Below are 16,511 nucleotides of genomic sequence, written 5' to 3'. Positions count from 1 at the left end.
ATCTTGCTAATTACAATTCACCAATGAGTATTAGCAGGCTTTTCCTCGGCTTTTTGTGTGGCCCATAGGTCATATATACTCACCTGGGTAGTTCACTATTTACATCTTGATATGTATTATCCATTTTTATCATGCAATATTGGTTATGTTTCTTGTATTTATCTTAAAATTTAAATAAAGTGTATGTTCAGTTTAACTCTGTGTCCTCCTATTAATATAATTGAATCTCTTCCTGATGGATCCATAGGCTGTGTGCACACACGGAGTTCCCCCCTGCACAGTTGGCATTAAAAAAAACCTTCAGGTTTTGACAGGTCAATTCTTGCAATGTTTTTACTGCAGATTTCATCAATACAAGTGAGTGGGTAAAAATCTGTAACAAATACACATGGAAGAAAATCGTAGTGTAAAATATGCATACTATTTTTTTTGAGGTGCAGAAATTTCTGCACCAGTTATTTGTGCACATCCTTAGACCATATTCACACTGTTTTTGCTGCTTTTTTTTTTTTTTTTTTTCATTTGATCTCTCGGCAGTAAAGGAGCTGCTTACAGAAAGCAGGTTTTGCTGCATATTTACTGCCGCTTGTGCATTCTGATAAACTTTAGTGCCCCCAAAAATCATGCTGTAAATTCTTAAGGTTTTTGTGCCAAAAACACAGCAAAACCAGATACCTGTGGTTTTTGCACTTGCCTATTTTCTATGGGTTTTAAGAGCGAAAAAAACCCATGGAAAGGGACATGCTGCAGTCTTCCAAATCAGTCAGGAGGGAAACCAATGTGTGGAAGACATTTGTGAAATCTCATCTCTTTTGTTGGTACTGTAAAATTCACCTTTAAAGGTTGCATTAAAAAGTTTGAGGTGTGAACATGGTCTAAGGCTGTCTTCTGAGATGCCAGTGTTTCAGCCAGACTCGTTTTATGCTGCCTACAGTTTAAAGAAACACTAAGTGATATGTGTGTGTGTGTATATATGTATATATATATATATATATATATATATATATATATATATATATATATATATATATATATATATATATATATATAATTTTTTTTTTTTTTAGGACCAGGATGTTTTTTTTTTTTATGGGATGAGTTAGTTTAGAATGACGCCATTCATCTTCCCATATAGTGTGTTCCATGTCAGAAGGCCCTCGGCTCCTGTGTGCACTCCACTTGGTGATGACTCCTAGCTGCCGTTCATGTGTGCTGGTCAACCCTAAAGGGTTAATGGTGAATTTTCAGCCTTACCCAATACAGGTCATGTTTCTAGTTAAAGGGGACCCTGTCATTAGGATTGTGCACAGTAACCTCCAGTGTCAGGATGGCGCCGTTATACTGATTACAATGATGTATCAAAAGGTAGATCCATGAAAAGCAATAACAGATGTCACTAAGAAATGCATAGAATCAAGGGTACCACCCCCAACAGATAACTCATGTGATAGTAGGGATACATGTGACAGTCAGGTTTAAATAGTGTTTTATTGTAAAAGTAGTTAGATACAGTGCGTGAGTGTGGGGGACATCTGACAAAGGCAGCAATAGGCCGGTCACAACACCAGTGAGCAATTCTTAAATTGTATGTAATGTAAAGTACAGCATATATTGCTACTTACAAATAGCAGAAAAACAACAAAGTATATACAAATAGTTTGTAAGCTCATGGCATGCCCTCAAAAGACCAAGTAGCTAAAGTGTGAGTTCAAAAGGTATCAGAGGTATCACTATCGATGGGTTAATACCATGAGAAAAAAATCCAAGACTGAATTGGCTATTATAAGTCAGTGCAGTACCTGTAATATGTGACTACTGGGCTCAGGCTGCTGCTGTCAGACGTCCCTCCTCGCTGTCGTATGTTTCGGAGATCCTTCCGGGAGCACAAGAATATAATGAACTGAAAATAAAGATTAAAAAGCCACAAGACGGATTTCATCACCAGGTATCATTGTAATCAGTATAACTGCTCCAACCTGACACTGTCTGTAGGATACTGTGTACAATCTTTCTTGCAGGTTCCATTTAAGACCTTAACCCCTTCACCCCCAAGGGTGGTTTGCACGTTAATGACCAGGCCAATTTTTACAATTCTGACCACTGTCCCTTTATGAGGTTATAACTCTGGAACTCTTCAACGGATCTTGGAGATTCTGACATTGTTTTCTCGTGACATATTGTACTTCATGTTAGTGGTAAAATTTATTCGATATAACTTGCATTTATTTGTGAAAAAAACGGAAATTTGGTGAAAATTTTGCAATTTTCCAACTTTGAATTTTTATGCCCTTAAATCAGAGATATGTCACGCAAAATACTTAATAAGTAACATTCCCCACATGTCTACTTCACATCAGCACAATTTTGGAAACAAAATTTTTTTGTTAGGGAGTTATAAGGGTTAAAAGTTGACCAGAAATTTCTCATTTTTACAACACCTTTTTTTTTTTTTTAGGGACCACATCTCACTTGAAGTCATTTTGAGGGGTCAATATGATAGAAAATAACCAAGTGTGACACCATTCTAAAAACTGCACCCCTCAAGGTGCTCAAAACCACATTCAAGAAGTTTATTAACCCTTCAGGTGGTTCACAGGAATTTTTGGAATGTTTAAATAAAAATGAACATTTAACTTTTTTTCACACAATTTATTTCAGCTCCAATTTGTTTTATTTTACCAAGGGTAACAGGAGAAAATGGACCCTAAAAGTTGTTGTACAATTTGTCCTGAGTACGCTGATACCCCATATGTGGGTGTAAACCATTGTTTGGGCACATGGCAGAGCTCGGAAGGGAAGGAGCGCCATTTGATCAATGCAAAATTGACTGGAATTGAGATGGGACGCAATGTTGGGTTTGGAGAGCCCCTCATGTGCCTAAACATTGAAACCCCCCACAAGTGACACTATTTTGGAAAGTAGACCCCTTAAGGAACTTATCTAGATATGTGGTGAGCACTTTGACCCAACAAGTGCTTCACAGAAGTTTATAATGCAGAGCTGTAAAAATAAAAAATCATATTTTTTCACAAAAGTGATCTTTTTGCCCCCAATTTTTTATTTTCCCAAAGGTAAGAAGAAATTAGACCACAAAAGTTGTTGTGCAATTTGTCCTGATTACGACGATACCCCATATGTGGGGGTAAACCACTGTTTGGGCGCATAGCGGAGCTCGGAAGGGAAGGAGCGCCATTTGGAATGCAGACTTAGATGGATTGGTCTGCAGGCGTCACATTGCATTTGCAGAGCCCCTGATGTACCCAAACAGTAGAAACTCCCCACAAGTGACCCCATATTGGAAACTAGACCTCCTACGGAACTTATCTAGATGTGGTGTGAGAACTTTGAACCCCCAAGTGTTTCACTACAGTTTATAACGCAGAGCCATGAAAATAAAAAAATCTTTTTTTTCCCACAAATTATTTTTAGCCCCCCAAATTTTTATTTTCCCAAGGATAACAAGAGAACTTTGACCCCAAAAGTTGTTGTCCAATTTGTCCCGAGTACTCTGATACCCCATATGTTGGGGTAAACCCCTGTTTGGGCGCACGGGAGAGCTCGGAAGGGAAGGAGCACTGTTTTACTTTTTCAACGCAGAATTGGTTGGAATTGAGATCGGACGCCATGTCGCGTTTGGAGAGCCCCTGATGTGCCTAAACAGTGGAAACCCCCCAATTCTACCTGAAACCCTAATCCAAACACACCCCTAACCCTAATCCCAACGGTAACCCTAACCACACCCCTGACACACCCCTAACTCTAATCCCAACCGTAAATGTAATCGTAGCCCTAACCCTAGCCCTAATGGGAAAATGGAAATAAATACATTTTTTAAATTTTTTTTATTTTTCGCTAACTAAGGGGGTGATGAAGGGGGGTTTGATTTACTTTTATAGCGGGTTTTTTAGCGGATTTTTATGATTGGCAGCCGTCACACACTGAAAGACGCTTTTTTTTTTTGTAAAAAATTTTTTGCGCTACCACATTTTGAGACCTATAATTTTTCCATATTTTGGTCCACAGAGTTATGTGAGGTCATGTCTTTTGCGGGACGAGTTAACGTTTTTATTGGTAACATTTTCGGACACGTGACAGTTTTTGATCACTTTTTATTTCGATTTTTGTGAGGCAGAATGACCAAAAACCAGCTATTCATGAATTTCTTTTGGGGGAGGCGTTTATACTGTTCCACGTTTGGTAAAATTGATAAAGCAGTTTTATTCTTCAGGTCAGTACGATTACAGCGATATCTCATTTATATCATTTTTTTATGTTTTGGCGCTTTTATACGATAAAAGCTATTTTATAAAAAAGGTTATTTTGGTATCGCTTTCTGGGAACTAACTTTTTTTTTTTTTTTTTTTTTTTGCTTATGATGCTGTATGGCGGCTCGTTTTTTGCAGGACAAGATGACGTTTTCAGCGGTACCATGCTTATTTATATCCGTCTTTTTGATCGCGTGTTATTCCACTTTTTGTTCGGCGGTATGATGATAAAGCGTTTTTTTGTTTGTTTTTTTTCTTTTTTCTTACGGTGTTCACTGAAAGCGTTAACTAGTGGGACAGTTTTTTATAGGTTGGGTCATAACGGACGCGGCGATACTAAATATGTGTACTCTTATTATTTTGTTTTTTTGTTTTTTTTTTTTAGATAAAGAAATGTATTTATGGGAATAGTAGTTTTTTTTTTATTTATTTAGGAATTTTTTTTTATTTTTTTTACTTTGTCCCAGGGGGGGGACATTACAGATCGCCGATCTGATAGTTTTGCATAGCACTCTGTCAGATGGGCGATCTTACTTTCATCGGAGCAGGCTGCTCTGCAGCCGGCTCCGGACCTTGACCCGGAAGTACTCCCTGCAGGACCCGGATGCAGCCCCGCGGCCATTTTGGATCCGGGGACTGCAGGGAGAAGACGCTCGGTACAAGGTGAGTACATCACCTGGTACCGATCGTCTCAGGGAAGCCCGCAGGGAGCCCCCTCCCTGCGCGATGCTTCCCTGTACCGCCGGTACACCGCGATCATGTTTGATCGCGGTGTGCCGGGGGCGGTCCGTGACCGCTCCTGGCACATAGTGCCGGATGTCAGCTGCGATAGGCAGCTGACACCCGGCCGCGCTCCCCCCGTGAGCGCGGCCGATCGCATATGACGTACTATCCCGTCGGTGGTCATACGGGCCCACCCCACCTCGACGGGATAGTACGTCAGAAAGGGGTTAAATTAACTTAAGCCTTTAAACATTCTGTGGGTTCACACCATAGGTGTAGCTGCTGTAACAGTCCTGGACCTAGTGTACATGTCAGACCTCTTGTTTGCGCAGTCTCTGCAAAGTTTGGCTGAAAACTTCAGTGGTAACATCACCATATCTTGCTACCTCCGCGTAAAGCATTTCTTATGATTTAGATTGTACTTTGTTTTCTCTATCCCCATGATGGCACCACGGGGAGAGAGGGGTCCGCCCCCAGGGACAGGAAACCTACAGGTGAAAAAGGGCGTACCTCTCTCCCACATCAGTTGGTTTCCTGTCCCTGACGGGGAACCTACAGCACGTACCTGAAGGATTCTTCGTGGGATTCCAGGGGCTGGTCCAGTCGATTTCTTGATAGGGGGTGCCCTGTCACGGCTGGATTGAGCGGTTTTCTCCCCCCTTTTTTCCCTTCCCTGAAGCACCACCACAGGGGTCGGCGGGCCTCATGGGTGAGTGAGGGGGGAAGGCAGTGAAAGGAAGCAAGTCTGCCTTCCTCAAAAAAAAAAAAAAAAAAAAAAAAAGGGGGTAGGAAGGAGCGGGTGACGGCGGCCGCCAAAAGAGCTCTATACCACCGCATGGAAGTAGCGGCGGCTACCTTTCCATAAGCCCAGGCAAGATCGGGGCTGCAATGCCCGAACCATGACCGGACGATGTGGGCAGAACACCGGCGCCATTACCGGCAGAGCCGTTACCGCCGAAGTGTAGGCGCCGACAGAGCGCTAGCACGCGCGCGCCGGCGTCCCAGCGCATATCTTTCCCCATGTGAGGCCGGCGATCCAGGGAACCGGAAGTGGGGCGGGCGCATGCGCAGACCGCCACTTCCGGTATCGCCGGCACAAATACAATAAAAGAACGCCAGCAAACAGAAAAGTGTGGCAAATTCAAACTCCAAGTGCACCAGACAGTGCGGAGGCCACTATGAGCGAAAACGAGCAGCAGGTTATGCAGGAAGCTGTCCAGCAATCTCCTGAGCAGGCACATGTGCAGCGGCGTCTGCACTTACAGCAGCAGCGCAAAGGAAACTCTTCCTCTGTACAGCGCAGCAGCAGCGGACGATCAGAGTCTCAACGCAGTCGAGGATCTGCAAAAACCACACGGCCAGTGACGATTCCAGCGGATACAGTCCCCAGGCCTGAGACGGTATCTCTGATCCACAGGGGGTGAGTGATCTACGTGAAAGTGCTGAGTTTAATATGGGGTTACTCTTTTTATTCTAGGGTAAAAAATGTACAAGCAAAACTAAGCACAAGGAATGTGCCATATGTTCAGATGAGCTGCCTTCCTCCTGGGAGAAGAGATTATGCAGCGGTTGTATAAAAAAGGATTCAGGAGGAAACCCCATCATTTGCCTCAGAATTAAAATCATTAATAAAAAGCCAGGTGGAAAGTGCCATTAAAAATATTAAAACCACAAAGAAAAAACATAAAAAAAGACCGGAGTTCCCTGAGTCTAGTGCGGACGAGTCAGAAAGCGAGTTATCTGACTCAAATGATTCGTCAGCCTCTGACACCTCTTCAGTATCCTCTGAGGGGGGACGCAGTTGCTTCCCTATCGAGGAAACAGACGCTTTGGTAAAAGCGGTCAGAGCAACAATGGGGCTAGTAGATGAGCGACCTAAAAGAGCAGCGCAGGACATAATGTTCAGCGGCCTGGAACAAAAAAGGAAAAGAGCATTTCCAGTAAATGAGAAAATTCACTCGCTAATCAAAAGAGAATGGAAAAAGCCAGACAAAAAAGCTCTCCTGACCCCCAAAAGAAAATACCCGTTTGACCCAGCCTGCTCGTCCTGGAGTAAGGCACCAAAATTAGATGTGGCCATAGCAAAGGCCTCAAAAAAGTTTGCCCTACCTTTTGAGGACATGGGTACCTTAAAAGACCCGATGGACAAAAAAGCCGAGGGTTTCCTAAAAAATTCCTGGGAAGCGGCAGGAGGCGGGCTTAAACCAGCTGTCGCGGCCACCTGCACGGCTCGCGCGCTAATGGTGTGGCTCGAACACTTGGATTCCCAATTAAAAGAAAAAGTCTCAAGAGACACAATTCAAAAATCAGTGTCCGTAATGAAAGGTGCAGCAGCTTTTTTGGCGGATGCATCTGTAGATTCGGCCAGACTAGCAGCCAGGGCTGCCGCCTTCTCGAACGCCGCAAGACGTGCCCTGTGGCTAAAATGTTGGCCAGGGGACCTTCAGACAAAAACAAGACTGTGTTCAATACCCTGTGAGGGTGAATTCTTGTTCAGCGCAACGCTAGATGACATCTTCGAGAAAGCCGAGGACAAGAAAAAGTCTTTCCCTGGTTTCCCCAACCAATCTTAGACGTTCCTTTCGGAATAAAAAATTTATGCGGAGAAAACCTCCGAAAGGGAACAAAAAAACATGGGAGGAAAAAAGAAATAAAACCAGAGGGTTCCTATTCAACAAACCTACTCCCGACAACAAAAAACTCAATGAAGGTGTCCACCAGGTTGGCGGAAGACTGAAAAGGTTTCTTCCAGCCTGGGAAAAAATTTCAAGCAGTCCCTGGATACTAGGCATAGTACGAGAAGGGCTCAAGCTAAAGTTCCGCATTCCCCCCCCCAACAACCTCTTCATGGTGACACCACAGAGACAGTCTCAAAAACAGTCGGCTCTTCAGGAAGAAATTCTAGGCCTAGTCCAGAAGGAAGTCCTACAGGAAGTCCCACACCAGGAAAGGGGCATGGGCTTCTACTCTCCCCTCTTCCTCCGAAAGAAGCCAGATGGATCATACAGGACGATAATAAATCTCAAAAAGTTAAACAGTTTTCTCGAGATCCCACACTTCAAAATGGAGACAATAAAATCTTGCGTAAAAATACTCTTTCCCAGGTGTTTCATGACGGTTCTAGATCTACCAGATGCATACTATCATGTACCGATCCACAAGGATCATCAAAAGTACCTCCGGCTAGCAGCGAATATCCAGGGGGAGGTGAAACATTATCAGTTTCGGGCCCTCCCATTTGGGTTAGCTGTCGCACCCCGGGTATTCACGAAACTAATGTCGGAAGTGATGGCTCATATACGAGAACAGAATATCCTGATAGTTCCCTACCTGGACGACCTCCTTGTAGCAGGGACATCATTCCATCACTGCAAACAGCAGTTGGATTTGGTTATGACTTCTCTGTCAAGTCTAGGTTGGCTGCTGAACCTTACCAAATCCAAAGTAGTCCCATCGCAGGTACAGGAGTACTTGGGGATAGTCCTCGACTCAACCACACAAATGTGTTATCTTCCTCAGGGGAAGATTCAAAAAATGACACAGGCAGCAGTACAGTTGTCAGCATCCCCGGTCACCACGCTCAGGAAAGCCATGTCCCTGCTGGGCTCCATGACATCCTGTATCCCGGCCGTGCAGTGGGCACAGTGCCATTCCCGGGACTTACAATGGGAGACTTTAAGTTCAAGCCTGTGTCTGGGAGGAAATTTAGACGGGCAGTTAAGCATATCACCAACTACGCTACACTCCCTACAGTGGTGGGCGGACCCGATAAATCTTACCAGGGGGGTCCCCTGGTCACTACCGACAGAAAAAATCCTAACGACTGATGCAAGCCCCTGGGGGTGGGGTGCTCATATAGACGGTCAGGTGACACAAGGGAACTGGAGCAAAAATCAAGAACTAACCTCATCAAATATGAAAGAACTGCTAGCGGTAAAACTCGCCCTAATACACTTTCTAAAAATCATCCGCTCCCACCACGTAAAAATCTTCTCGGACAATCAGGTAGTGGTAGCATACCTAAACCACCAAGGGGGTACCAGGTCACAAACACTGATGGAAGAGACCCGATCCATCTTTTACATTGCAGAACACAATCTGAAGTCCCTAACAGCCCTTTACATAAAGGGTTCAGAAAACCAGACCGCAGACTTTCTCAGCAGAACACGCTTGAAACAGGGGGAGTGGGAGCTGAAACAGTCGGTATTCAACCAAATAGTGAAGCGTTGGGGAGAGCCAGAAATAGACCTATTCGCGGACTATCAGAACCGGAAAGTGAGAAAGTTCTGCTCAATCGATCCCCGGGGAGGGCCAGTAGCTCTGGACGCTCTTACAGTCCCCTGGAACTATCGCCTCTCCTACGCGTTCCCTCCAATATCCCTCATTCCCCTAGTCTTGAGGAAAATTCGGGAGGAGGGGGCAACAGTGATAATCATAGCTCCATTCTGGCCTCGCAGAATATGGTTTTCTTGGCTGAGAAAGATGTCCTTAGACAGCCCGTGGGTTCTACCAGACACGCAAAATCTGTTATCCCAGGGCCCAGTGTGTCACCCCAATGTAAAAAGCCTACATATGACAGCTTGGCTTTTGAAAGGAAGCTATTAAGTAGCAAAGGGTTTTCATCCAATCTGGTGTCCACATTACTACAGAGTAGGAAACCCGTAACCACCAAAATATATGGCAAAGTGTGGAAGAAATTCATGTCTGTATCGGGAGCTGACCCAGGGGGGGAAATCCCAATAGATAAAATTCTCGAATTCCTGCAAAAGGGTTTGGAAAAAGGGCTAGCTACAAGTACTCTAAAGGTTCAGGTAGCAGCCTTGGGAGCGCTGTATAATTACGATCTAGCCAGAAACCGATGGATCGTGAGATTCATCAAAGCCTCGGGTAGATCAAGACCGGTTCCTTTGCATAATGCCCCTCCATGGGATTTAAACCTTGTTCTAAATGCACTAACCAAATCTCCTTTTGAGCCCTTGGCAGACGCACCCCTAAAGATTCTATCTTTAAAAACAACACTCTTAGTGGCCCTAACCTCAGCCCGTCGCGTTAGTGACATACAAGCATTGTCCGCGGGCCCTCCCTTCACTCAAATTCTCGAGGACAGAGTCATTCTAAAAACAGACCCGGCTTACCTCCCAAAAGTCGCGTCTCAATTTCACAGGACACAAGAGGTCTCCCTGCCCTCATTCTGTCCCAACCCCAAGAATGAGGGAGAAAAAACACTACATACCCTTGATGTTAGGAGGTGCCTACTCCAATACTTGTCAGCCACTAGGGAGTGCAGGAAGGATAGGGCTCTGTTTGTCTGCTTCCAGGGTCCACGGAAGGGACAGAAAGCGTCAAAATCTACGCTAGCGAGGTGGATAAGAGATGCCATCGCCCTATCCTACTCTTCCAGCGGGGCGGCCATCCCGGAGAATATAAAAGCGCACTCGACCAGAGCAGTGGCATCATCCTGGGCGGAAAGAGCGGGCGCTTCAATACAACAGATATGTAGAGCGGCCACTTGGTCTTCCCAGTCTACATTTTTCAAACACTACCGCTTAGACTTGACCTCCTCTGATCTCACCTTTGGTCGAAGGGTTCTAGAGGCAGTGGTCCCTCCCTAAAAAAATTACAATCTATGTAAATCTCTCCGTGGTGCCATCATGGGGATAGAGAAAATCGTAGTTACTTACCGATAACGGTATTTCTCTGATCCCATGATGGCACCCGTATATTCCCTCCCTTTTCACACACAGGTGTGCACATAATAATAATGTTGATGATTAGTTTAGTCACGGTGCCTCTGTTAAGTTAAAATTGTTAAGCTTAATTGTGTAAATATTAAGTTGCAGCTGAAGTTCTGTATAAGGCTCTGTAAACCAACTGATGTGGGAGAGAGGTACGCCCTTTTTCACCTGTAGGTTTCCTGTCCCTGGGGGCGGACCCCTCTCTCCCCGTGGTGCCATCATGGGGTCAGAGAAATACCGTTATCGGTAAGTAACTACGATTTTTACGTATATTTTGAAGGTGTCCTATAAAGGATAAACTGTATGCTAGCTGGTGGTCTAGCTGGTAAAGTGCCCACCTATTCTGGGAGTCACTGGTGTGAATAGAGCCATAGGCCGGATGTTTGACCGCTACTGTAGCCAGCAAATGAAGCTGTGCGTGCACATGCTCACTTCTGCTCTGTTCTCTATTGTTCTTTTGTTGCCCTGCTCAGACTGCGATCATACACTATCCTGTGTAGATGATTATGAAATGACCCCTTTAGGCAAGTTGAGTACATCTTGCTACACCCTGCAAACCTTTCACCACCGATTCTTTATTTCAGCCTACCTAAAATAGTAAAAAGACGAGTGAATGCGCTTAAAAACCTTCAAGTGAAATGTGCACAGATTGAAGCCAAATTCTATGAAGAGGTCCATGCCCTGGAGAGGAAATACGCCGATCTTTATCAGCCACTCTTTGACAAGGTAACTTATGGGTATGCATTATAGAAGGGGCTTTTTATGTGCAATTGATTTTTATGGAATTTTTTTTTCCCCCCCTCCTAATAGAGAAGTGAAATTATCAATGCCACTTATGAACCCACGGAAGAAGAGTGTGAATGGAAAGTAGATGAAGAGGAAGAGATTTCAGTGAGTAACTTTATTTGCATGTGTTCTTTCATACCTCAGAATCAACTAGTGCTGACACAAAGCCTAATGAAAATACAGATTTTAACCCAATGAATGGGGTAATGCCAGCAAGAAAAGGGATTTTCTTGTGTGGTTAAAAACTGCAAAAGCATGTAGCTGCAGGTTTTTGTTTTTTTTTTAATTATAAGAGAATTTGTAATTTTGTAGTATACAGTGCATTATGCAGGAGACAAGCCGCACTGATTACCTAGGTAAGGAGTATGTGCTGCTAGCGGCTTTACTTTACAACTTGCTCATGCAGCTGACTGGTCAGATCCAACAAACCAGTGTCTGGTTCCCAGCGCTTCATGCTCCAGTTTGGACCACTGCTGCTAGTCCAAACTTTCAGTCATCAGGAGTACACTGCCCATGGCAGCCAGCCGTGGTGTTCTCATGAAGAAAGTTAAGGCTAACACTTTAATTACTGGTTTCTATACATAGTTCACCGGGGGGGGGGAGTAGTGTGAAGGTCTGCCCAGAGACCTTAAAACCCTTTGTACGAAAAACTGACCCCAAACCTTCACAAAGTTAGAGTATGTTCGTCATCTGAGTATATTTGTTCTCAGGAAACTCTTCACTGGAGTATCAGGAGCCCTGCAACATTTATCTTTTAGTCTATGTGTATATAGGAAATGTAGTCAAAACATTCGTAGACTTCTTATCTAGCCATTTTAAGGCTATGGCCACACTAGTTGGTGCTGAAATATTGCAGACTTTATTCATTTGTTTGCAATGGGTGTAGCGCACTGTAAACTTGATCTGCTACAAATGTCAAACTTGCATTGCCAGTAGTAGCCACATGGCAGACTGCTGTGCATAGGTTTTTATCAGATATAATGCAGGTCAATAGTACTGTAATGTGAAGTGGATTTAGTGGGGAAATCTGTGTATACAGCCCATTTGAACAGATCAACAGTATACAGAGAATCATGTAAAGGCGATTCTGCACAAAACTATTATTGGTTTAGAAGCCTTTTCTTAAAGTGTGGCTCACCGGCATCTTGTGGTGCATCTTGTCAGTATATTCAAACATTCGCAAAACTAGGTCTTGAAAAAATGGCACTCGCCAATCCTAAAAAAACGTTTATTCTTTAAATTTCAAGCCGTGAACGTTGTGTGCAGGCGTTTACAGGCAGTGTGAAAGATTGCTCACGTTATTCCAAAACGTCTGTGGGTCCTGGCGCGCACATACAGAGAATTAAAACCATGCTCTAGCTTGAAATTGTGAAGGCATTTTATATGAACATAAAGGCCAGCAAGAATCTTAATTACCAGAGTACAGACTGCAGTGAACATGCCCTTGCTGTGTTTGGATGTTTTATCATAAACTTTGCACTAGGAGGATTTGAAAGAGAAGGCGAAGGTTGAGGAGGAGAAGAAAGATGAAGAAAAGGAGGACCCTAAAGGCATTCCAGAATTCTGGTTAACCGTATTTAAAAATGTTGATCTCCTTAGTGACATGGTTCAGGTAAGGCTGCCAAATCTATCCTTTAATGTTAAGTTGTAAAAGTTACTGAACTATAGGCTGATTTATTTATTTATTTTTTTTATTGTCTAAACCCAATACAGGAGCATGATGAACCAATACTGAAACACTTAAAAGACATTAAAGTAAAGTTTTCAGATGTTGGTCAACCAATGGTAAGAATTTTGCTACTTTTTAGAATGATTTCCCTCTTTCAGTAGGTCTTGTCCTTTGACTTTTCCATCAAGGAAGGATTAATCTCCATCTCCTTGTAGTAGTGTCTGGCTGATTAGGATATTGAGCTCCATCCATGAGTATTGGAGAGAAATGTGTGGCTATTCAACTTATAAGGAGGTGTGAACTTAAAACTACCTGCTTCAGAAGAGTTGGCAACACAATAGATCAGAACTTTCCATGGCTGTTAATAACTGTGTTTCTACTGGGGCTTTATAGGCAGGGCCAAGAAAATAAGGTGGCCTCATCAAAGAACCCAATATAACAGAAGAACAAAATGAGTTTTCCTTCAGTTATTAAAGGGAATCTGTCTGCAGGTTTTTGCAATGTATTGTGAATACAGCAGGAGATGGGGCTGAAACAGATTCCAGCCATAAGTTACTTTTTTTGGCTGTGCTATTAACTTACAGTGAAAGTTTTATCACCAGGGGATTATCACTTCTGGACTAGGTATCGCATGCCTGCTAGTCCAACTGTGCCCCCACTATCGATAAGCAGCTAGCTATCAATAGACAATGTACACAGAAAACTAGTGTGGGATGGGTTAGCTCGCTTCATCTAAAGTGTTACAGCTAGTGATGAGCGAACATGCTTGGATTACATGTTATCAGATTATCTCGAGCATGCTCGAATAATTTTGAGTTCCTGCGGCAGTAGACAGCCGCAACACATGCACCTACAGGGACTCTAATATACTACTCGTATAAAGCACGTTCGCTCATCACTAGTTACAACTGCTGCACTCAGTAAACTAAGTAATACATCTTTGGAATCGGGGTCTCTTTCTCAACATTATGCCGCTCCCAAATGAGGTCACAAACCTAGGGGATGGACTCCCTTTAAATTGGAATTCTGCTGCCACAGAATGGACTGTGCACCATGAAAGTGCCTTAACAATTAGGATGTTCTTCATTGGTGAGGTTAGTCTTTCTTCGGAACATAGTCTATGTAGCAAACAAAGCAATGGACCCTCCTCTGCCTATTCTGTATCTTACAGAAGAATTTCTGTATCTTACAGGGCCGGCATAGTGCATTAAACTTTTCGACGTCTCTTGCAATGCCACAGCGTGAATTGATGGGCTGCGGATATAAGATCCACCGCATGTTAATTCATGCTGCAAAATCTAAGTGCAAAATTAATTAGCATGGAAACGGTGACATGTTTTTTGTTTTTATGCAGAGTTTCACTTTAGAATTCCATTATGAGGCAAATGAGTTCTTCGCTAATGAAGTTTTGACAAAGACATACAAAATGAGATCAGAACCTGATGAGTCTGATCCATTTTCTTTCGATGGACCAGAAATCATGGGCTGTACAGGGTAAGTGACTTTAAACTGTTTTATTAACTGCCTTACACACATTAAAGACAAAACTTTCATATGATTTTTTTTTTTTTCTTTCTCTTTGCTAGTGTGAACTTTGCCTAACATTCATTAAGGTTTCATTGTATCCCATTCAGAGAGCACTAGCCAGTCTTGTCAATACTTTTGTTGCAAATTTTACAGAAGTGTCCAAAAGTGAATTTGTTTATATTTAATAAGGCTACTAGCTGGACATTTGTAGTTTTGCCTCAATATTCATTTAAAGTAACTGCATGGGATTCCTTTTTTAATTCAGGTGCCAGATTGACTGGAAAAAAGGCAAAAATGTTACTTTAAAAACCATAAAGAAGAAACAAAAACACAAGGGCCGTGGAACAGTAAGGACTGTCACAAAAACTGTTCCCAATGACTCATTTTTCAACTTTTTTTGTCCTCCTGAAGGTAAGCCAGTTTTATTACGGTCATTCTGATTGCAATTTACAAAAATCCTACATTATTTAAAATGTAATTTATGGGCTGCTTGAACCTTGAAACAGAGTCCTAGCAAGTTTATAGTTAACCTGCTATCATAAATCCATGTTTATTGGTAAGTGGTCTTGATCTGACCCAAGCTCAAGAGTCTCATGAGAATATAGGAGGCCACATTCGCAGAAGGAGACCTGTGGCCAGTCTGTGCATTGCGGTTCATACTTGGATTCCCCTATATTTGACTGACAAACTGTTTACCCAGCCAGGAACACCCATTCCATGTAGTCATGAGTGCCTGGTTTTGGGGTAATTGGGCTTCAGAAACTGCATGGCCCCTTTTCCACAGAGGGAATGTGGCTGCTTATCTCCCTACAAAGCTCATACTGTCAGTTTAGACAGATTCCTTGTAACATTTGCATGTTAGTTGAATTTGTATCTTTGATGCGGTGGTTTCTGACTGTTCTTGTAATGAAAATGTGCTGTTGGGGGATTTCACTTTTTTTTTTTTTAATCTCATGTCAGGGTAGACTATGAAGTAAGGCTCCTTTCTTGCTTTCAGATTAATTATAGAGACTGGTAAAATGAAAGGGCACATTACAGGGAGTTATAATTTTTAGAGAAATGAAGCATTCAGGAAGAAAGCAATGTCTGTAAGTTATTATAGCCACCTTTAAGACAGTTTCTATAAACTTTTTTTTTTCTCTTCTCCTTCCTGCTCCTTTACACCCCCACTTAGTACCGGAAAATGGAGAACTGGTAAGTAATATGAACAGTAAATCTACCTTAATTGACTGTAATAAACAGGGTATCTGTAGGCTCAACCCTGTTGAGCAGTCTATATTGACTTGTAGGTGAGGGATACCTTGATGGCTGTAATCTGATGTCTTATCCCAGAGAAATTCACACTTTTACACTTTTGTTATACACTTCCGTTCAAAAGTTTCAGGTCACCCAGACAATTTTGTGTTTTCCATGAAAACTCATACTTTTTATTAATCAAATGAGTTGCCAAATTAATTTAAAATCTAGTCCCGACATTGACCAGGTTCGAAAGATTTTTATTTGAAATTTTCTCCTTCAAACTTTGCTTTCGTCAAAGAATGCTCCCTTTGCAGCAATTACAGCACCTTTGGCATTCTAGCAGTTAATTTGCTGAGGTAATCTGGAGAAATTCTCTCCCCCCCCAAAAAATGCTTCCAGAAACCCCTCCCACAAGTTGGTTTGGATTGCTGGGCACTTTTTCGGTACCATACGGTCAGGCTGCTCCCACAACAGCTCAATGGGGTTGAGATCTGGTGACTGCGCTGGCCCCTCCATTACAGATGGAATACCAGCTGCCTGCTTCTTCCCTAAATAGTTCTTGCATAA

At 42.9% G+C, this 16,511-nt stretch overlaps 1 protein-coding gene across 6 annotated transcripts in view; it reads left to right on the top strand.

Moving 5' to 3' along the window:
* NAP1L1 (nucleosome assembly protein 1 like 1) overlaps window positions 1–16,511 on the top strand; it is a 47,303-nt gene that overhangs the window by 19,391 nt on the left and 11,401 nt on the right. For 2 of the 6 annotated variants that reach the window (XM_077265324.1, XM_077265327.1), the window contains exons 5-11: window positions 11,308–11,449; window positions 11,534–11,614; window positions 12,993–13,121; window positions 13,223–13,294; window positions 14,533–14,672; window positions 14,971–15,116; window positions 15,880–15,899. In XM_077265324.1, coding sequence (XP_077121439.1) covers window positions 11,308–11,449; window positions 11,534–11,614; window positions 12,993–13,121; window positions 13,223–13,294; window positions 14,533–14,672; window positions 14,971–15,116; window positions 15,880–15,899 — 730 coding nt within the window. Of the gene's footprint in view, window positions 1–11,307; window positions 11,450–11,533; window positions 11,615–12,992; window positions 13,122–13,222; window positions 13,295–14,532; window positions 14,673–14,970; window positions 15,117–15,858; window positions 15,900–16,511 lie in introns of all 6 variants that reach the window. The other 4 variants (XM_077265322.1, XM_077265326.1, XM_077265325.1 and 1 more) reach the window with 3 other exon arrangements.

The sequence above is a fragment of the Ranitomeya variabilis genome, chromosome 5, assembly GCF_051348905.1.
Source record: "Ranitomeya variabilis isolate aRanVar5 chromosome 5, aRanVar5.hap1, whole genome shotgun sequence".
NCBI classification, from domain to species: Eukaryota; Metazoa; Chordata; class Amphibia; order Anura; family Dendrobatidae; genus Ranitomeya; species Ranitomeya variabilis.
The sequence above is the reverse complement of the archived record's forward strand: the minus strand, read 5'-3'. Positions and strand labels throughout refer to the sequence as shown.